The 23,219-nt window shown below is 44.4% G+C and overlaps 1 protein-coding gene across 3 annotated transcripts in view; it reads left to right on the plus strand.

Annotated features, from left to right (window-relative positions):
* Nucleotides 1–23,219, plus strand: part of CELSR1 (cadherin EGF LAG seven-pass G-type receptor 1) — a 175,033-nt gene that overhangs the window by 88,832 nt on the left and 62,982 nt on the right. For all 3 annotated transcript variants that reach the window (XM_086473819.1, XM_086473825.1, XM_086473831.1), the window contains 3 exons: nucleotides 4,348–4,570; nucleotides 8,720–8,835; nucleotides 11,879–11,967. In XM_086473819.1, coding sequence (XP_086329945.1) covers nucleotides 4,348–4,570; nucleotides 8,720–8,835; nucleotides 11,879–11,967 — 428 coding nt within the window. The remainder of the gene's footprint in view (nucleotides 1–4,347; nucleotides 4,571–8,719; nucleotides 8,836–11,878; nucleotides 11,968–23,219) is intronic.

Raw genomic sequence — 23,219 nt, forward strand, 5'->3', positions numbered from 1 at the left:
TCATGTAGCTTATTTTTATTTCTCTTCACTTGTTTTAATCATAATTTATGTTTATTCATTAAATGCTTACATTACTTGGAATATGTCAGAGGAAGACCAAATCTTCTAGCCAGTCTTTTGCTTTGCTTGTTCTTGTTGTGTTACACCTGGTATCATGGCATACTCACTCACATAAAGAGAAATTTTATGATTAACATCTTTATGAAGTTAGTCTTAAAATTGAAGAAGACGTGTTAAAGACAGAATGGTTGCAAGTAGGAAGCAGTGTCGAAAGCAACTATCATGTTGTGGTCTCAAGGGCTTTAAAACCAGGAAGCACTACATAAAGGCCTGGGTAAAAGCCACAGGACTCGTAGCTTTAAGTCATCAATATTAATTGAAAGCCTATAAGATCAGCTACTGTCCTGTAACAGTAAACTGCTTGCTGGCTTGGGCCAGGGTTTTTTCAAAGCCCAGGAATCTGCCGGCAGATAACAGGCAGCCCTGGCCTGTCTTATCTGACAGTGCATGCTTTAGATTTAGCAGCTGGAGGGACTAAGCTTCACATCTCCTGCTTGGATTTCACAGAGTTGTGATATGTAACTAGTTTTTTCAGTGATTCCTAAAATGCTGGCCAGTGTGAAAAATGAAATTATTCTAGCCAAGGAAATGCCGTGAGGAGCGAAGGGGAGTTGCACAGGCTGGGTGAGAGGGTGAACCGTGCCAGCATCACCAGTGTCACAGACCGACCCCAGGCTGTGTGCGGCAGCTATCTGGGCTGTGCTCTTATCACCCGAGCCCTTCCAGACCCTCCCTGCACAGCATCTATCCCTCCTTCTGTACTATTTTTTCCCACTGGACTGCAAGACATCCCCTCCAACAGCACGTCCCAGCCCTCCGACCTTCCGCTGCAAGCAGACACACAGGCACTTTTCATCCCGAAGGCTGGTGGATGCAGATCCCTTCCTTTTCAGCCCCTCAAGGAGTTTTTCCCTTAGGGCCTTCTGACTCCAGCTCCAGCCAGCAACCAGCTTGTCCTTCAAGTCCATGCGGGCTTCGGTTCAAATTTTGAGGATGCTTTTCAGGCCGTGCCTCAAAGCTCCCACAGGGCAGTGCTGTGGGACAGCGATGTGTCCAGGATGAGGTGGCCACCCTTGGAAGTGACAAACCCAAGAGCAACACCAAGGTTTGTTGTATTGCCAATCCTGATCAAAGCCCTGCTTTGAATACTTGCTCGGATGGCTACTCCATAAAGCCCAAAATGCCCTCTTTCTAAGTAATTCCAGGCACTTTTGGAAAAAAGGGTAAATAAGGATTTACCAAGTTTCTTGGTAGACCTTTGTGCCTTGAAGAACAATGATGCCTTGGACTTACTGTAAAGATTTCAAAACCACTATTTTAATGCATTTTGGTAAATATGCATAAAATATGAAAATTCAACATCAAAGAATGTGCATCAAATGCAGTTCTCATTTACATTACAGACTAAAGAGAATTCAGAATAATTTTAGTAACTGGGACATCAGTGATGTTACAGCTGAATGAATGAATATAGGACAAAGGATCTTATTTAAAGTTGAATGACATTCCTTTAAATTCCTACTTTAAGCATCATAACGAAAAGCAGTAATAAACATAATTCAACAGAACTTTTCTGTAAGCTTTCTTTTCTCTTAAATAGTTTTATGCCTGTATAGGTGTTTAAACAGATGGTCTATACATTCTTGTTATATCACAGAATTAATACAGAACCATCAGTGACTTCCAGCTTAGGCTTTTATATTTCACTTCCGTATTGCCATGGCATTTCCACAGCGTGCTGCAGTGCCAGGAATCTCTCCTTTTAGCTCATTCCTTTTTCTCCCTGTGTATTCAAGCCTGTGCGTTATTTGCTTTTGCCAAATATATCATTCTGTTTTCAGAAAGCCTTGGAGATTACATTCCTCTCTGAGTTGAAGAGCTATTTCACAAAATATCCTACTGCTTTTTTAAAGGGACAAACCTGTGTTTAGTCTTTCTATAAGAATTGTGGTTTTCCTTTTTTTTGAGAGTTCTGGTACAAAAAATGTGTGTGTGTTAAGGGGAATTGGCTGTGCTTATGCAGCGGATCATAAAGAATTACTTTCTGTAGTGTCCTCTTAGAACATCTGATATATGTCTGCACTTTGTTTGGCATATCCAATACACTGAGGGAATTTTCTGTCTTGGATGTTATATACAATTTCTCCCAAAAGAAACACATTGTACAGCATTTTAAAGTATTAAGGAAGGTGTAGTCACATATTCTTGCCTGATACAGTCGATAAATGGAGGCGGGAAGATATTTATCAAGTGGTTTTCACAGCATTTCATCTTAATATGTTAAAGTGAGAATACAGGAACACGAGTGCTGAATCAGAAGAGCTCTAAGCACAGGGTTGACATTGAATTCTCAGCTGTGTGGTTTCTTACTTCAGAGATTTTGGATTGCACTCCCTCTTGAACAATGGGAAAGATTTATTTCATAATTTGTTAGCTCTGAGAATTATTATAGTAGAGAGCTGTGTTCATCTCCCCTGTGCCTTGTGTTACGTCCTTTTTAAATATACTGAAACACCCCAGTATATTGTTTGTCAGGAGATACCCACAAATGCATTCGTTGAGAGGCAGTTGTACGATGGCTCTGCTGGCCTTGGGGAGCACAGAGCAGGACTGGACGTCCATCCTCTGGAGCTGAGCCCACCTGGATGGGGCATGCATTTGGCTGGCTGCATGATCATGGCACACTTGTATTTGCACCTGCATTTTGCCAGCATACATCACACCTGCCTCAAAGGCACGTGGTGTTGATGCAAGAGAAGAAACGCAGCAAAGCTGGAGAGCCAAAACAGTCAGGCTGTCCACCTCACCTTGTCTCAGAGATCACTGCCCCTGGGGCACTGGCTAAACCAGCTGCAAACCATTGTTTACAGCCCTGCATAGAAAAGAGGTTCAGATCCAGGTCTGGATGTGGCAGTACTGCTGGCTGCAGCCTGCTGCCCAGCACCGGCAGCTTTGGTGTGGGAACCTGAGGGAGCAGGGCTGCGGGGGCAGCAACTGGAGCAAAACTTTCCGTTTTAATTTGCCTTTGTTTGTGAGTCACTGCCCACAGCTCCTGCTGCTTTTGCTTTCCTCCAGGAATGCATTTGCACGGTTTTAACTGTGTTTGAATTAATGTAATTGTATAATCTGGTAGCGAGTAATCATGCAAATATTGGAAATTTATTCCTTCAGCTGGCTGTGTTGAGTAGTTTTGCTCTACTTTTATTTGTCAGACATTGTTACTGGCTAAAATGCAACTATATATTCCGTCTTTATTTTCTCTGAACAGTTTTACATGTGGGATATGAACATGTTTTATATCTTAGGAAGACACAGGCCAAAACGTAAATGTTAACTAATTAACTCACACAGAGGGTTTACCTTTCTGTACAATGATTAATTCAGCAGCTGCTTTTGTCCAAACCACAGCAGATTTTTTTAAGTGAATATCCTCTGTGCGTTATTTTTTAAATTGTGATTCACTCTCAGATTTTGGGCAAATGCAGGAAAAATTATGGTGTACATACAAAGCAAGACACCTCATTCTTTAGTATTGCATTTAACACATCTTAATAAAGACTTCAGAGTTGAATAAAGATGAAGCATTTGGTGGAAAACAGCTTCAGCAAGCAGCATGCAGAATCTGTGACTTTTGCAGAGAGTTACTGTGCCCATCTTTGAAGGGTTCAGAAAATGACTGTCACCTGCAGGATGCGTGCATGGGAAAAGGTGGAAGCAATACGTATATAATCAGCATCCTGCTTATTCTTTCTATAAACATTTTGCGAGCGTTGTTGCGAGCTCAGCGATGCCCTGCTGCCGCCATGGGCAGCAAAGCCAAATTCCACTCAAAGCAAGGTGCAAACGCTTATCTGTTTATACAATTTCCAACCTGTAGTGAAACCCTGGAAGAATTTACACATATTTTGGATGACAGGAAATGTGCAAGTTTTTAACCGGTGGTGCTACCTCCTCCCATATAGATTTGTCTGTTACCAGCTTTATATTTATCACCAAGTCTGGAAGCAGCCAAGGAATCTGAAAACCGAGGCCAACGTTGTTGGCTATTTGCAAGAGGATTGCTCAGCAAATCGTAACTCACACACCCCTGAAAATTCAGGCTTGAAAGATGATGCAGCATCCTTACCCCTCTGCAATTGTAGGCTCGTGCCTCAATTGTGGAGTGGGTCGGATGCAGAAATTTGGAAGCAGCTTAACCTTTAGCAGAAACGCTTGAGTAGCTGAGTGTCACAGCTTGCTGCTGGGTTGAGGTGTCGCCTTCCCTGACGTCTGCTTCTCCCCTTGCAGGAGAGTACTGCGAGGTGAATGCGCGCTCCGGCCGCTGTGCTCCGGGGGTGTGTAAGAATGGAGGAACCTGTGTGAACCTACTGATTGGGGGCTTCAAGTGTGAGTGTCCCCCAGGCGAATACGAGCGGCCGTACTGCGAGATGACCACCAGGAGCTTCCCACCACAGTCCTTCATCACCTTCAAGGGGCTGCGGCAGCGCTTCCACTTCACCGTCTCCCTCATGTAAGTCCCACTGGGGAAGGGCTCTGTGGCTGGTGGCTTCTCCACTTGAGATTGGGGGGTGTTTGTTAAATATTGTCACCCACCGAATTACCTATATGTAGAGGCCACTTGGGGATTTCTGACAGTGACTCCTGCGAGTGAGGCGCATTTGTGTTATTTGAGAGCGTTTGATTGTCTGCCCTGCTGAGGATGCCGCAGAGGTGCTAACTCCTGACCTTCCACTGCTGCAATGCAGAGCGATGGTGCGGGGAGAGGGGACACCAGGGCCTCTCTGGCTGCCTCTCAGCAGCCCTCGGCCGGAGAGGCACGAGGGTGGTGATGGGTTTGCCACTTTTTGTAGTTGGGTCTGTGGCCTCTTGAATTTCAGGCCACCTGCAGAGCCGACCAGTTCATGCTGCTGGCTTGGGAGTGCTCTTCCCCTCTCCTGTTTCCCAGCCGGTGAGAGGACCTGGCCACATCAGGCCATGGCTGAGCACAGGCTGGTCCTCCTCAGATCCTTGCTCTCTCTTGGTTCCCAGCCTTGGGCCTGGGACAGCTCCAACTGTCCCAGCTCCTCACCTCACTGCTGGCCTTCACACCCCGCTCCTGCATCTGGTCCGACCCTGGCTGCCAGGCACAACCAGCCTCATCCCCATCCCATCTGCCATGTCATCCCAACGTTGGACAGTCTTTTCCTGGGCTGGCTATCACTTTTCGCGTGGGGGCACTCGGGGAGGCAAGGGCAGCCACACTGCGTGGCCCAGGGCTCTCCTCCCCTGGCTTACACATCCTGCGGGAAAAAACCCTCCTCTGGAGAAGACTTCTTGGGTCAGGCTTAGGGCTTGCCCTCAGTGGAGCCGCAGCTCCAGGTGCACACACACCACTTCTCCAGAGAGGGGGTGGGTTTGCAGCTTTCCCATGGTTTAGGCAGTCAGGATTGAACTTTGGTTCTCCCTCACGGTTGACTGTCAGTAAATAGCACCAAATGTGTTAGCCCCGACCCCAAAGGGCAAGGCCAGGGATTTGTTGATAGGTAAAACAGCCACAAGGACAGACATGTTTGTTCATCTGACTAGAGAAAGTGCTCAGGGGGACGCCACCAGGCATGCATCCCATCCAGCACCCAGCAGTTAGCTGGTGTTTTATATCTGTCAGGAACCAGACAGCTTCTTTCCATTTTATCCTTCATCTGCCTTAATCCCAAGGCCTGAAGTTTTATGGAATCTTCACATTTTGGTTAAATCAGAAAGTACAAGCACTGTTTGCACGCAAGCCGAGGCAAGGAAGAGTTGCACCAGTCAAGATCGTTTTAGAGCATCAGATCTAACTATATGGAAAAATTGAGGAGCAAAAGTCTCTGTTGGACTTGTCAAACCTACAGTGAGTGCAAACAAAGGAGCTGCCTGGGCTGGCTGCCAGCATAAATTACCTGTATTACCCTTCGCTTGTCCCCTCAGCCACGTGGTGTCAATTTTCAGGCTTTTAGGAAGAGATCTTTTATATGTATGTTGCTTCAAGTTAAAGTGTCTCAAATGTAGGAGTTGTTGAGAAACAGCAAACTACTGTAGTGAGGTAGTGCTTGCACCAGGGTTTCTTCACCATCTTTAACAGCAAGATGGTATATTTAGTCATGAGCTAAAACACTGCCTAGTCCACTCAGTGGAAGTCTAGACCGTCATGGGTTTCATCCCACACTGTCTGGGAGAACGACACATTTAGCTTTTCATACCTGAAGTTCATTTTTATTTACATTTACTCCTTTCGCTCTTATTATCCTTCAGTGCAGGTGGAGAACATTTTGTGATGATAAGCAAGAATTAGCAGTTTGACTAGATGATGATTTCCTATTACATATTTTGTGATTTGGCAGCATTTGTAAAATCCCAGGGTGTCTAGCTTCCCTGAGCCTCAAGTGACTCATGACCCACTCCTGGCAAAAAGCAGGATGTTTGCATTGTCCAGTCTCATAACTAATATGTGATTTTTTAAAAAAAGTATTTAGGTTATGGACCAGGCATGTTTTTCTGCTCCCAACATTTTCCTTGCTTCCTTCCAACACTTGCTACTCCTCCATTCCAAGAGACACTGTCAGTGGAGAGGTTTTCTGAATATTTATTCAAAATTCTCTAAGAAAGTGTCTTTTGTTTCATATGTCCTGAGATAAAAATATCCCTTTTATTTAAAAACAGTATTTTTTTTCCCCAGCTGGTGATAACCGGACAAGTTCAAAAGCAGTGGTGTTTTAACTGTTAGTATGATACAAAAGATGCTTTTGACTAGTGGCAAAGAATGGAACTGAGCACACACGGAGTAAAGAAATATAAAAAGTAGCTTAATTATTTAATAGTTTAATAAATAATAGTTTAATAATTAAAATTGTAGTAAAGAATTGTAACCATATCAGAAAAATATATGCAAACAGAATTAAGGTTGCTGTTGTGGCTAATCCAACTAAGTCTTTCTACCCACTAAAGAAACATCACTAATATTATACTCATTTTCTGTTGCTCATATATATTCTAGACAGATCTGATCAAAATGTATTGATGAAGCAGTTCATGGAAGAATACAGACTTGGGAAATGTTTTACAGGAACTTATTCCTTTGGATGAAATGTTTGATAGTGAAAAGTGAGAACTAAATTTTGACATTTTGATAATATTGAAATATTTCAACAGTATTGTCTTAATTTAGTTTGCCTTTTACTTCTATAATATTATTTTTATTACATTAAATAAATTTAGAAATAAAGCTGTCTTTCAAAACTGATTAAAAGTAATCAAAACAGTAATACAATATTTTGATGAACTATAAAATACATTCTTTGGAGTTTGTATTTTATTGGAAATGTCAAAATTTTGATTTCTTTTTTTTTGAACCAGAACCAATTCGTTCTCCTTCGAAAATATTTAAAAATCTGTAAGATAAAATTCCCATTTCCATGTAGCTCAAATTCATGCTTCTGGTTCTGAAAGGTCTCTACTTGGCATGATCCACAACATATATATGTCTGACAAACAGGGTTTGAAATTTTATATTCCAGATACCAGACCATGATGTTCTAAAATACTGCGTCTTTCACATTCTCTGAATGCAGGTTTTGTTGCATCTCGTGAGAGTCTTGCTAGTAGATGTGACATGACAGGAACAAGAATCATTTCTTCTATCTGTGGAAGGCAGTTTTCATTAGCTGTGTTCAGCATTTGATTAATTTGTAGGAAAAGTGGGTTAATTTAAATTAGGCATATTTCCTGAAGTTCAAGATACAAAATCAAAGTACACTGCCATTTGGAAACACAAGAAATTCCCATGGTTTCTTTCTCTTTCTCTCTTTACATAATATTAATCTTTGTAAAAATGTTTATGTAAAGTGTAATAATTTTTTTTTATTTCTAAGTAGATGAAAGCTCTGTGTAAATCCCCAAAGATAACAGGATTCAATTAAAAATTATAAAATCCACACAACATGCAGAAATTCGCAAAAGAAGTTCTATGCTGACGAAGAGCCCGTGCTTTTTTAAAAGTGGGGTCGCCTGTTTTTCTGCAGGAAAGGTGTGATACATCCCATATTAGAAGCACAAGAAAAATAAAACAAAAAACCCCATCCATTGGCGATGATTTAGTGGAATCGTTTAGGTGTTTATTTTCCTTCCTCTACTTGGCTGACCTGTTGATTGATGAACTGTGATGTCCACATGACGTTATTAAAGTAACTCTTATCTTTCTTTTCCCCTTGCCTCCCCATCAGTTGATGACTTTCCTTGTACCCTGTAGCATTTAGACAGCAAGCAGACAGCGAGTATCCCCCCTTTGATGTGAAAAGGCTTTCTAGCTTTCAGACTGTTTGCAAAGTGTAGTAAGTGCTACTGTTTGGCGAGTGTCAGAGACTCATGTTGCATCATGCGTCTGCCTAATTGTACTCCTTGTGAGGGTCAGCATCCACAGCAGATCTCTGTAGAGTAGATTTCTGCAATTTGCATCTTGTTTGCCTCTGTCAATTGTGAAAGAGTACTCCTGACTCCTCAATTTTGTAATTTTCTGTCTGAAGAAAGATTCAAAGGCTTGCTTTTGTGCTAAATACAATGCTGTCTTTCTTCTGGGTGACTTGACCATCAGTCTTTAATTCGTAAGCCGTTAAGCATGAGCTAACCCCTCGTCTCTGCGTTCTAGGTTTGCAACCAGGGAGAGGAACGCTCTCCTCCTCTACAATGGACGTTTTAATGAGAAGCACGACTTCATTGCCTTGGAGATCATTGAGGAGCAGATCCAGCTCACATTCTCTGCAGGTGAGGTCTCGCTCAAGTTGAACGTTTCTGCTTGCAGTCAGAACCTCTCAAGCTGTCTGGAAATGCACTTTAATGATTTTATATGGCTATTTGCTGCCTCATTAATTGAGTAACTGGCTGACATTGTACAGTGAACAACTGATGCTGGGTGTTGCAAAGGACTCCAGACTGTAGCGGTTTGTGTTGGTTATACTTGCTGCTGTGGTAAGCAGGAGCTCGTCAACATAACAGTTTATAAAAGCTGGAGTTTATGACTACCATAAAAGATTGTCACTAGCCTGAAAGTTGGCCTCTGAGACAATGTTTGCTAAAATGAGAATTCATTTTATCACACTGTGATAAATGTCATGTGTTTATGCATTTTTACACTACTCCATCAGTGAAACTAGATGTGTAAATGTTATCTAAGAAATATATGCAAGCCAAAGGAAAAGCTAGCAGACAAGTGAAAAATTCCTGCCATTCGTTACGGATTGGTGATGAGCAACACTGTCACTGGAATGTACTTTTGCACTGTAGGAGCACCTCCCCTTGGAAGAAGCCGTAAACAAGAACAAATTTAGGAGAACTTAGCTGCCCACTCATTGATATGGTGGACTAGGAAACAAGAAACAGAGGCTTTGGCGTTTGCTTGCTTTCTGCACTAGGAAAAAAGCCAGAGTTTTTTGGTGCTTTTGGTGCAGAAAGAGGGGAAAGCTGACAAGCGAAGCTCAGGTGGCATGTATCGCTGCCACTGTGGCCTTCTACCAGGGGAGAGGTTTACTCCAGAAAATCAGCCCTGGCAGCGGCAAAGCTCTTCCTGACAAAAATGTGATCAGAACAAACCCTGACCGTTCCAGTCTCAACAAAGGGGTGTTTCCCTAGCTAAAAACCTCAAAGTTTCCTCCAAAAACTCATGCCCAGCTGTGCTGGTTGCCATGATGGAGGGGGGGGGGGTGGTAGCAGGTGCAGCTGTTAGCACACAGCTGTACAGCATGGTTGAAGCACATTGAAGTCACCAGGAGCCACCCCCTAGCCTTCATCAGGCTTGCTGAGGCTCTTGGAATCCCCCTTGGTCGACCACTTGCATTCCTGCTTCAGCCCAGGAGCAGGTCTGTGAGTTTGTTGGGAAGGCTTGGGTGGCTTTACTAAATCTCAGCAGGGTTTAGGGGATGTTTTCCGCTGGGACAGAAACAAACATCTGGGAAGGGCTGTTGTCACGTAGGTCAAGTGGGGTTATGTGTAGGTCAAGTGAGATGTTTGTACATCTGTACCAGGCACATAACTCAGGAAATAATCCTGTTACTTCCCGTTATCCATATTGAGGGTAGACACATGGGCTCTAGTCAACTCTTCATTTTATTTTTGTGAAAAGTGAGACATTGCAAGCAGTAGAAGCAGAGGCACAGCCCACGTCGGTGTTGCACACTCATCGCCAGTGACAGTCACTGCCCTCAGACCCCATGGTAAACCCCATCGATTTACCAGCAATGCTTAAGTGCTTATCAAGGCCCTTTAGGTTGAAGATATCCGGTTGTATTTCCCCTTTATTACCTCAAAGTTGTCCAAGTTAGATTTTAAGGCAGGCTTTTGAATGGATTAGTGTAAAGAAAAAACATGCTGCAGTCAGAGAGATAGGCTTGCTTCTGTACCTCTGCTCCACCTGTCTAAACTTGAATCAAATTGCTTGGAAGGCACCCTGAGGATGAATGAGAAAAAAAATTAATAAATTCTACTTGCATTTATGTACATTTAAATGTGGAGGAACTCCTTTAAGATACATGAAACTAAATTTAGATTTGCACTGCTGCACCTGAGAGCAGGTCTGGTCCTGTATATTACAAATGGTATTTTCTTTGGAAAGAGAATGGTTTACATTTTATAGTTTTAAGTGGCTTTTAACGAACAGCGCAAGGTTTGGACATCTGATCTGTTTTACCTGTCGCAACAACTTTTTCGCAGAAAGCAAAGCAAAAGGGTTGGCCACCAGTGATCTTCCTTTTGCAGAAACTTGCTAGCTGAATAAAAAGCCCGATTTTTACCACAGATATTTGATCACTAAATGATAAAAAAAAATCACAGCAAGGTGTCAAACACACTAAGCTGAAATCTGTATTGTTTAAGTAACAGAAGTATATTAGATGGGAGTTAAACGAAAGTAGGGGACATAGGAATAATACTTCACACAGGGTAAAGTATTTGTTGGAAATAGAGAGTTGAAAGTACGTTTTAAGCTGAACAGTACTATGAACTTTGTTAGCTTGCAGGAGAGAGTTATTTCTCCTGTGGTTTATTATGTAGAATTTTCCAACTGTTTAAAAAAAAAACAACAAAAAACAAAGAGGAAAAAAAAAAAAGTCGAAACCTAGCAATCCCTTCTCCGTGCCAAGCCTTTTATGTACTTTCAACATGAATGTTTATTTTGCTGCTACCTCGGAACAGATATGCCTGGTTACTGGGCTGGTTCTGCTGACTCAGACCTAGCTTAAAAGCTTTAGCTCTCCAATTGCAATAGCAAGGACTTGCTTTCAAATTTAAGTACTGAAATGCCGCCAATAATTTCTTTAATCACTGATAAATTTTGCTGGGACCAAGGTTACCATGGGTTTTATACTAGAGCACTTTTGGATTTCACTTTCTCAGTTCTGACAATGAGCAGGCTTCCCTTCCCTGACAAAGTATCCCAGCACAATACTCATCATATTACAAAAACCTTGAAGTGCTGCTTTTGGAAGAAATGCAGAAAAATTCCTGTACATTTTTTCTCCAGTTGACTGCTTGGGCAATAGCTTTATCTACCCAATGCATCTGCTACCGTGCTTTGCAGAAGCATAATAAAAAATAATTCACCCAAATATGCCAGATGCTATTTTTGTATTTGTGCACCAAAATAATTCCGTGAAACTGAGGATATTTACTGTCTCACAGGACAAAAACCCAAATTCCTCCAAGATGAAGTAAGACAGCTGCATCCCGCGCTCAATGAGGGTCTCTCTGTGTTTCGGTTTAGTGCAGAGTTTGCAGTGACATTGACTTATTTTTTCCCTTCTGCCTGCCCTTTCAGGGGAGACAACCACTACAGTGGCACCGTTTGTTCCGGGAGGGGTCAGTGACGGGCAGTGGCACTCAGTCCAGGTGCAGTACTACAATAAGGTAAGACTAACCATGTTGGTGATAACCCTATTATTTGTAGAGTAATAGAGATGTGGGTATGCAGGTGACCTGAATTTTACTTATTTAACTAGGCACGTTGCTACTGCTCTGCACAAGAATACCAGTCTTGCTCACCTTGCCTGGGACAAAAATTCCCTGTGAGGGCTTTTGAGTTTTGTCTCAGGAAGGCAAAATCAGACCTAGTACATCCCTTTCAGAAGTACTACCAGGGAAACCTTCAGGTACTTGGAATGACTTCATTTTTCAGTTCTTTAAACCCTCTCAAGTGTCAGTGTATCTAAAACAACTGATTCACCAATTTGGATCTTTTTAAAGAATTGTGTAGTGCAGGAGCCTTCTGTGTAGTAACTACAAACCACTAGCGTAGGATTTTCTGAGGCAAAGCAAAATTCTTCCCTATAATTATCTTTTCTTGTGTAAAATAACAAGTGTAGCTAGCACAAGCTTTTCTGATGTCTATGTTTAGCCTGTATCCAGGGCTAAACTATAACAGTTGCTCTGTTACCTGACAACCCCTCACCAGCCAGGAAAGGGAATCAGGAAAAGGAGAGGAGACCCGTGGGTTGAAGTGAAAACGATTTAGTGAAACCACACCAATACCAACAAAGGTATACAAAGTTAGAGTCAGCCAAATGAATATGCAGCTGAGAGAGCTGTCCTCAGGAGCAGGGAGAAGCCAGAGGAGGAGCAGGCGGAACCCTAGCAGGAACCCCAAAGGAGCTCCCCTTCCTCAGCAAACCTTCCCCCTTTACAATCAGCGTGACATTATGGGATGGGCTACCCCTGTAGCTCACTCAGGTCAGCTACCCTGGCGGACCCAAAACTGCTAAAGGCCTACCTGGCGTGGCTGGGCTGTGATTCTGTCGCAGCCAAACCAAGACATCTGGTTTGGAAAATTTGGTTATGAAATGGTTTTCAGTAATCAAGGACTATCTTACTAAATATTTTTTTTGTCTGCTATATAAAAAGATATGCAAGAGAAAGGCAAAAAGCATCATTGCACAAAGTCCATGGCACTCAGAGGTGGGCTTCGGCGTCCCTGTCCCACAGCTGCACTCCTGGTAGTTGTCAAGAGCAGGTTCACTTTGACTGAACCAAAGGCAGGGACTTTGTGCAAACCAGCCGTTTTGTGATTAACCAAAAAGCAGGCTTTTAGGGTGTACGGTGTCACTGTTTACAGATAGATGTCAGAGCTCCTCTATAATCTATAACAAAAATTAGAGAATTCATTTAGTTACTGAGAAGCGTTGCTTTTAAGTCTGACATGATAGCATTATGGGGGATTGCATAAAGAAATAGAGGGGCATTGTTGGCTGTTAGAAAGGAAACAGGATACTGGTGTAGGAAGTTGAATGGAAGATGAAGGATTAATATGATCAGCAAGTTCTTTATTTCCCAGCGCTGCATCCTTTCATCACAGTTTGTGTGGCAGTTTGAATGAGAGGATTAAAATTTTCTTTGGACTCCTAGACAGGGTCTCTTAGCCTTAGGATATTTTATTGAGGAAATAAAAACCTTTTTTTATTAGTTATTTTATATTAAAAAATAAATTTTTAAAACTTATTTTGTAAGTTTTGTACTTAGTGTACTTAATGGACTGTCTAATATCTGAAGCACAGAGAAATAGAAGCAAAACTTGATGTGTCACCATGCATGCATCTGTGGACATCATGAGGCTTTTCCCTACAAACTGCAACATGCTGTGTTTTCGTAGTCCACATATTTCTTAGTGAATCACTTTAGCAGAGTAAATGGCACTTGATGAGGCAGCAGAGGGACACCAGCTTTCCTGCTCCTTGGTGGACGAGGAGGGGAGGGCACAGCTACAGGGACACCCACTGGAATGGCTCGCTGAAGCGCTGCCGAGCAGATAAGAGGCCTGGGCAGCCCCAGGACGCTCTTTAAAAGGCAAAGAGATCTGACACAGATGTTAAAAATAAACACCTGCCTCATTTTCAGGGCCTGCTGCTGTTCAAGCAGACTGGTAGGTGAGCCATGTTAGCAGCTGGTGTTTTCCTATCATTAACACATGTGCCCTGTCATCATTTTCTTCTTCTGCCCCAGTTTTTTGAAGGGGAACAAGCCAGTCCCTGCTGCACAAGAGGAAACTCGGGGCAGAAAGGGAGAGCAGAGGGCCCATGCCAGGAAACAGCACTGGATTCACTGCCTTTGCATGACATAAAAGTGATGAAAAGCAGGGTCACTGTGTGGGGAGCAGCACTGTGCCCTTTGCTGTCTGTGTTACAGACAGAGGTCATCACCTTCCCCTTAGCAGTATTTGTTCCAGAATGGTTAAATTTGGGCTGGCAGAGGAGAGCTCACAATATTGAGTAGACAGGGCAAGTAGGATATGTTAACTCATACGTATTTGTCTCAGGACTTTCCAGCGTGTCTGAGAAGTGCCTATGTTGCACCAGCTCTCTGATGGTGAAGGAAGGAGCGGGCGGTGTGGGGCAGCAGCACCCGGAGGCAGCTCTGCAGGCCTGCCCGCGCTGCAGGCTTGAGCCTTCGCCTCAGCTGGTATTTGTTTGTAAAGCAGTTCCTTGGCTACTTCATGTTTTAACAAAGCTGGAAGTAAAGTTCCTGTGAGGAGGTTGAAAAGACAGAGATAATTTAGGGATTTGAGTTGTGCCAAGATAAATGGGATGCTGTGTCTAAACATGACGCAGCCAAGACATGTTTGAATAACAGAGTACCCAAAACTCATGAGTTTGCTTAAATTGTGCACTCATATTATTTTGTAGGTACTGCATCCTTCCTCTCTTTCCAAAATCCTACCGCAATGTCAGGTCCTCATCCCATCACTACTCAGCCCCTTTGCTCTTCTCAGACATTGCTCAGCCTTCCTGAGCAAGCAGAGCTCCCCTGAGCCATCTCCCTCCTCCCTGCCTCCAGCTTGTGTTTGACCCCCACCTCCAACCCCTTCTGGATGCCTCTCCCTCCTCTGCCTCCCACTTGTTCTGGCATTTTCCAGGCAGGGCCACAGGGACTACCTCCACCAGCATCCCTGTGGGGCTCCTTGCCCCTTCTTCTGTTTGCCTGGGGAGCTTTTAGTCTTTTCTCCTTTTTAGATATGTCTTCCTGATGCTGTCCATGGGAAATGCATAACCCATCATCCGAGATACCTGCAGAGATCCATTTTACTCTTTTGTCTATGTCTCACATTAAAGAGGTGTTTATACCTGATCTTTCTTAGCCCTCACTCATATTGAGTTTCATTTCCCTCCATCTGCCTTTTGCTCCATCAGCAGGTTTACTTTATTTCATAAATATGATCACCTTTCCCTGTCCATTCATCGGTCCTTTCCCGTGTCACTTCCATGCCTTTTTTGCACAGCAAAACCCATACAGACATTTCAAACTTTTCTTATTGTTCACACTCCTACAGCGGAGTGTTACCAGGCTGCTCGTCCTGCTACTGGGGTCACTACAGCTGCGCCTGTCCTCTTCCTACCCACCACTGTGTCCTCCGGCACTGTCAGGCTTCTTTGAGCGCTGGACCCTTTCCTCCTGCCTTGGAAATGTAAGACATGTTGTGGTGCAAGTGAATAAATAGCAGTTGTGCTCACAGCAAGCATTTGGAGTCAGGTGCTCCCTTAGCTTCATCCTTCTTTCGCAGTTCCTTTTCTTGTTAAGCATCTTTAAAGGATCTTTTTTAAAACTAAGTTAGAAACTCTTCAGTTTATGTCCTTCTTTTCACATTTGTACAGCATCTATCAAGAAAAAAACCTGTACAGTCTTTGGAGCTTTCAGATAATGCTGTAATTCACGTATGGAGTATTAGATTTCATCACAGCCAAGGTTAATTTTTCATCTTCATTTTTTGAGGAGAATGACTAACGGGCTTTGATACATAATCTAAATCACTTCAGTCCAAAGCAAATTTTTATAGATGAGTTTTCACAGCTCTGAAAGCTGTTCCTGCAATCTGAGTTGATCATGGTCGGATACAAGCAAAGGTTGAGTGCTTTTTGGCACCTGCCGCTCTGTGGACAATATTTGGCTGAGCACTGCTGGAATTTGGGCTCCAGGAGTGGGTGACTTGCATGCGGGGGGCAACTCTGGTGGAAAATTTCTGGAGCAGCTATTTCCTAATGTAGCATGCAGTTCTGCAGCATCCTGGTGATGCCACCAGCCTGCACAAAGTCAGTTTGTTAATAACGATAATGAAATAAGAACTAAGTGTAGAAGTGATCCCTGTAAATTATTTTCTGTACTCAGCTCAGAAGCGATGTGCTTGGTAATATTTGTCTTCAGTGTTGTTGAAAAATGTTGTTTTATAATTAACTCCATATCATGAGGGTCGACTGCCACTTAGGGACAAACACTGGAGCCTCATGGGTTAAGAGGTGAGTCCAGAGCTGGCTTTGCGCTACCATGTTTGCGGAGAAGCATCAAACCAGTTCTCTATCAGCACAAGTATTTGATGCTTTCTCAGAAATCCTGCTACATGCAGGCACTGTAAAATGTTGCAGTATCAAAACGGATTGTATCAGACGAGGAAGGGAAGCAATGTTGTTTCATTTACGGTGTAGTGATGGAAATGGATGCTTCCTGCCCTGATAACAGCTGACACACTTGGTTTCAGTGGAAGTGCCTGAGGGAAGCGCATGGATGTTGCACTACGGAAGTGTTGGCTCTGTATTGAATTTCTGGAAGGGAAAACACCAAGGGGGAGGAATTAGTAGCTATAACAGAGCAGAAGTGAACTAGGAGTGTTGTATAACCATTCTCTAGTTTCAGTTATATATTAAAAGTCTTGTCAGCTGCCCAGTAGCAAGGTATCAGTTTACCTGTTAGCAGTGTTACTTGCCGTTATAGATGTTTGCTGACAGCAGGGGGAAGGCAGGGAGGAAAGCTACTCACTGACTCTGTTAGCTCAAACACGTTACCTCCTGGGATCCTGATCTTGCAGCCATTAAAATCAGTGGGGGATATTAAATTAAAGGTGACGTGCATGTGACCTGGTTTCTCAAGAGGTATATATGTTGAGAAGAAATGGGATTTTTAAATTATTTTGGAAGGAAAGGTGGGAGAATGAGGAAGATTTCAGCCTGGCAAATAAAACTGATAAACCTGCTGCTTGTTCACAGGATAGCTGGTGTAAGAGGCAGCAGTGATGTGAGCTGCCCTCTTTGCCTTGGTAATGTGTTTCCTTTCCAGATGCTGAGGGTGCAGTCAGCCTCTGATGGAGTTTGGTCCTTATCCTTTAGCTCTCCTGAGCCTGGTGGCATGAGTCACAGTCAATAGGTGTAGCCGTGCTGATATTTGTTTGGAATAGGAGCAAAACCACCAAGATGTTTGACGGTAATGATGCTCAGTGTCAGTAATATGACATGAACTATCTGGCATTCATTGCACATACAGGATCATGTATGATTGTAGGCAGTGCTTGAGACAGGAGATTTTAATGAGTCCAGTAGTGGGTGGTTGTTAAATTAAGTGAAAACTTCAAGCCACTCTCCCAAACTTGTGATAGAAATGAATTTTGTTCAGAATTTGAGATATACCATCAAATTATGTTAATGTTTTACCTGACTCATTACCTCAGGGTGGAATTCATCATTTGGCACAAGATAAAAATGTTTTGCGTGTGGACATGTTCCTTTAATTATAGAGGGCATGTACATTTATATTTATATTCTGTGTATCTTAATGTGTTACTTAGATATATATGACATCAAAGTCGCTTAAGGACATTACTGTTCTGTAGGCAGAAGCTCCCTGTTTAAGGGAGCGCAGCATAATTTTACCTAAATGACAGAAAACCTGAGAAGAGCCGAGAGAAACATGCTATCACCGAGTGTCTTATGTGCAGTACAGTAATTCTGGGGGATGGGATGAACAAATCCCTGAATGACTCACAGAATGACTCACAAAAGAAACGACTGTAAGAGAGGGCAGTGTGTGTGCATGGGATCCTCGTCCATGGTCAGAAGGTGTAAGATGATGGGTGCCTTAGAGAGTGTCTCCACTGTACTGGTCACTCGAGCTTGCAGGCTCCTAGGATGAGATATTCAGGACAAACATTACCCTTTTCCCATAACTGGGCTAAGGTTTCTTCTCATATTTGAGAATTGATAGTAAGCTGCCATTGTTTCACTCCTTCCTTGTACGTCTGAAGAGTGCTATGGTGGTTGTTTCAGATCCATGGCTGTCTTGGGAGTAGCCCACCCTTCCACAGCAGTTACAGTTAGCAGGGACCTACTGCTTTCCATCCCTGTTCACTTCCCACCCAGCAGAGCCCAGACCTGCGTTTAGCCTGAAGACAGCTGCTGGAGAAAACAGGCAAATTCTTCAGTTAGAGATAAACTTAAAAGAGATGGGGGCTGCTTAGGGCTGGTCTTCTGTGCATTGTGAATTCAAAGCACAGGAGGTGCATTTCTCTAGATCAGGCTCACATATGCTTCGGAAAATCTCCTGCCTGTGGTAAGTGATGGTTTCTCTTGAGTTAACTGGCCTTCATGTGGGGCATGCTGGAGCTTGAGTGTCACCAGAGACTGAGCTAATGCTGTAGAGATTTAGCCCTCAGCCCACTCACACACTGGAATTTGCCAGTACCTTTCCTTCCCGGGGAGGATCTATCCCTCTGCCCACTGGCTGAAAGCTGTTTCCAGGTGCCAGAACACCCTCTGTTTCAGTGCCAAGTCCCACGCTCTAATTGATTTTCCATCCCTCAGGTGCACACTGCAGCTCTCCCCTTGTGCTTGCTCAGCCAGCAGGCGAGTGGGTGGGAAGGCAGCTTTCTCCCTTGGCTGTGGGCTCCTCAGCCAAAGCTGATCCCGAAGGGTTATTGCACCGTACCCATACAGCTGTGCGACGGTGCTGGCAGAGCTTACCATTTCGAGTCTGCATCCACAAATCCTCCCTGCTGTGGATCACTAGTAGTGCCCCACAGGCTGGCCCTTGATGCGGGGAGGTAGGATGCATCTGAGCAAAACCAACCAGCTCTGTATCTGGGGGCCCGCAGTGAGCCCCATTTGCCAGTGGGATCTGAGTGGCAACTCTCCAACAATGCTGGGAAGTTTGTGTGTCCTTCTGGGCTCCCGATGGAGCTGGGGACGTCTGAGGGTCTTGAGGATGATGCAGATGTGGGACTGCTGCCAGTGTAGACTTGTGATGGAGCTGCTCGCAACAGAGGAACAGATCCCATCTGCACTTGCCTGCGACTCAGGGAATGAAGTGGAAGGAGGGACAGTGTCATAGAGGAAAAGACAGGAAATAAAAAACAGCCCCAGGCCGGGTCAGGGCTTCATTTGCTGCTGCTGCTGTAGTTAGTCAGGCAATATGTTGGTCAGAAAAAGGAATATTGTGTGGGAGCTCTGTGAATACAGATATCTTAAGAGGCATAGACTGAGAGTTTTCCTACTGGAAGATAGTATCTGTCAATGCTCTTACAGTTAAAATAAAATTAAAAGCATCTGCAGGTCTGTTCCAAACCACCCACCTTCACTCCATCACTCCATACACACTCTCCGTCTCCATGTGTAGTTTTTGTCATGTCCAAGTGTACTGGTTTTGGCTGGGGTGGTATGGGACTATGTTTTGGATTTGTGACTAGAACAGTGTTGATAACAGAGGGAGGTTGTAGCTAATGCTGAGCAGTGCTTACATAGCATCAAGGTCACTTTTCTGCTCCTCAGACTGCCCCACCAGTGAGTAGGCCCGGGGTGCACAAGAAGTTGGGAGATGACACTGGGACAGCTGACCCCAACGGACCAGAGGAGCATCCCGTGACATCTAACGTCATGCTCAGCATAAAAAACTGGGGAAAGGAGAAGGAAGGGGCACACATTCAGAATGATGGTGTTTGTCTTCCCAAGTAACCACTGTGCATGATGGAGCCCTGCTTTCCTCCGTCTCTGGAGATGGCTGAACATCTTCCTGCTGATGGGAAGGAGCGAATGAGTTCCTTGTTTTCCTTTGCTTGCGTGCACAGCTTTGCTTTACCTGTTAAACTGTCTTCACCTCAACCCATGAGTTTTCTCACTTTCACCCTTCTGATTCTCTCCCCCATACTGCTGTTGGAGGAGTGAGCAAGTGGCTGTGTGGGGCTGCTAGCAAGACACTAAGCAAGAAATAAGAAGCTCTTTGCAACAGACCTGGTGTTCAGCAACTTCAGGATGAAGACTTTCTATAATGGATAGGAGCAAAGGCCTTTAGATAAAAATTGCAACATTTATCTGGCAAACTTGGAGGTATAAAGGGAAGGTTGTTGGGGTTTGGGTTTGTTGTTTTTTTGGCAGGGAGTTCCCCATTTTCTAAATTAAGCAGAAAAATCAAGCCAGTTTCTTTGCTTGAAAGACTTTCCTGCACAAGTACCTTCCAGCTCTCCAGTCCAATGGCAGCTTCTGGCCTAGCAAAAGGAGAAGGGTGGGTAAATGTACGGACTTGACAGAAAACCCAATGAACCTGTTGAGCTCCCAAGGGAGATGTGAGCGGGGAAGCAGCAGTCCCATGGGGCAGCTGCAAGGGTGACGGGAACGGGTGGCACGCAGCACCCACCAGGGCCCACCAGCAGATGTGGAGGGGCAGTTGCACAATGGTGCTAAAAGATGGAACAAATTTGCCTTAGACACATGATGTATCTCGCTGGAGCGTGCCTTGCTCATACGGAGCACTTCATTCAGCTGACCACATGGCAAGCAAAAGCTCTCAGGTTCAGTCTTGTACAACCCCTGCATTTTCTCATATTCTCACATGCATCATCCTTAGTAAGTTTGCAGATGACATCAAGTTAGGTGAGAGTGTTAATCTGCTTGAGGGTAGAGAGGGCTCTACAGAGGGACTTGGACAGGCTGGATCGATGGGCCAAGGACAACTATATGAGCTTCAACAACGCCAAGTGCCTGGTCCTGCACTTGGGTCACAACAACCCCCTGCAGCGCTACAGGCTTGGGGATGAGGGGCTGGAAAGCTGCCTGTCAGAAAAGGATCTGGGGGTGCTGACTGACAAGCAGCTGAATATGAGCCAGCAGTGTGCCCAGGTGGCCAAGGCGGCCAACAGCATCCTGGCCTGTATCAGAAATAGTGTGGCCAACAGTAGTAGGGAGGTGATCGTGCCCCTGTACTGGGCACTGGTGAGGCTGCGCCTCGAATACTGTGTGCAGTTTTGGGCCCCTCACTACAAGAAGGACATTGAGGTGCTGGAGAGAGTGCAGAAAAGGGCAACAAAGCTGGTGAAAGGCCTAGAGAATAAGTCTTATGAAGAGCGGCTGAGGGAACTGGGATTGTTTAGTCTGGAGAAGAGGAGGCTGAGGGGAGACCTTATCGCTCTCTACAACTACCTGAGAGGACATTGTAGAGAAGTAGGTGCTGGTCTCTTCTCACAGGTAATTAATGACAGAACAAGAGGGAACAGACTCATGCTGCACCAGGGTAGGTTTAGGCTAGACATTAGGAAAAACTTTTTCACTGAAAGGGTTGTCAGACATTGGAATAGGCTGCCCAGAGAGGTGGTTGAGTCACCATCCCTTAATGTGTGTAAAGGTTGTTTAGATGTGGTGCTTGGAGATATAGTTTAGGGTTGTACTTGGTAGAGTAGGGTTGATGGTTGGACTTGATGATCTCAAAGGTCTTTTCCAACCTGAATGATTCTATGATTGATTATGCCTGCCACTCGTTAGTGGAATTGTTTTTAGGATTATCTTTATAGCAAATCTCTAATATTCGTCACTGCCTTTGTTTTACTAGAGCCTCTGTTTTGATTCTGGGAGCCTGTGTCACACAACTGCCTAGCAGTGGCCAGAGGCAGAGCACTTCTGAAGGATTTGAGGATGCAGAATTCCCTTTTAAAAACCCAGGACCGCCCCTGTTCTCCCACCCAAGCACAAGCGGCACAGGCAGTCGCAGGCAGTGGGAGTGGTGCTGGTCTGCGTTGGGGAGGTTAATGTGGCACTTTGTTTTGAAAAGGGTGGGATGAAATACAGCAACCTCTGATGGTCTGCTGCAGAGATGAGCACAAGCCCTGCTGGCTATGGCACACGGGCCCCCACACCTGGTGCCTGTGGAGCTGACAGATAGGTTATCTCATTTCCTTCTGAAAACACAGACCCTCTCTGATGATGGCAAATTCACCTGTTATGGAAATATGTTCTTTATTCAACACCAATAATTGATTTTGCCAGTTTACCTTGGGAAGGAAAGATGGCAGGTATCGACGTTTTAGTGTTGTAATAGATTGTGACAACAGTGCCAAAAGACACGCGTGACACTGGTTACTACTTTCTCTGCTATAAAGGGAGCTAATTCTTGTTAGAAGTTCTGGGTTCACAGCACCCCATCCCCCCAGGACCGACAGGCAAACAGGAGCATCACGCAGCAACTCAGCACAGGCTTCCCCATGCCGCCCTGCCGCCACAGTGCCCCTCGGGCGGGAGGTTCCCGTTCCAGCCCGAAAGCCTTGTTTGCTCAGCCCTCGGTCTCCCTGCTGAGCCTGCCAACGAGGCTGCCAGCACCGTGGGTGATTTATGAGGCAGGCACATGCCCGCAGCTGAATAGGGATCTCCAGCTCCTTGGAGAAAAGCCACATAGCTGCCATCAGCTAGGCATAACCTTTAGTCGTTAGACCCAAGGTGAAAGACTGCCCTGAAAGCATCCAGGACACCATCCAGTATCGTTTACTTCTTAATCTGAACAGTCAGGAAAAGTGGTTGGCAGTTAAATTCTTGGATAGGTATTAGGTATTACACCCTGTGCCCAGGAGCACCTCTTACACTGAGGCATGGTTGCCCCCACTGCGTTTTGTGGCTAGGTTGGAAAAGACAGACCCCAGTGGAAGTCAAATCACTGCAAATGCAGTTAGTAATAGAGGTTGGGTATGACTTATGCAAATGTCTATCACTGGTGACATCTGAGCAGACTTAATTGTGACCTGAGGGAGAATTTCTGAAGTTAATCCTCCTGGTGGCTTCCAGACTAATTTGTTAAGGGATTGAAGGAGATTTTCTAAATAAACAATGCAGTTGTTGAAGATTATCATGATGCCACTGTTGATCAGATGTGGGCCCTGCCAGAGTTTGGATTTTACTGGCTCAGAGTGACTTGCTGTGTTTACAGCGTCTATGATCAACACAGGCCCACTGTAGCATTGCTTGGCATTGTCTGGTAAACAAAAATGCAGAACATTAATTGCAGTGTTAAGCAAATATTGGAGGGGGGCTGGGTACTGTAAATACTGAAAATGTCATTCAGTTTGGAACAACCTACTTCTCTGGGCATATTTTTCCAGG

The sequence above is a fragment of the Leptosomus discolor genome, chromosome 1 (genome assembly GCF_034619465.1).
Source record: "Leptosomus discolor isolate bLepDis1 chromosome 1, bLepDis1.hap2, whole genome shotgun sequence".
In the NCBI taxonomy this organism is placed as follows: Eukaryota; Metazoa; Chordata; class Aves; order Leptosomiformes; family Leptosomidae; genus Leptosomus; species Leptosomus discolor.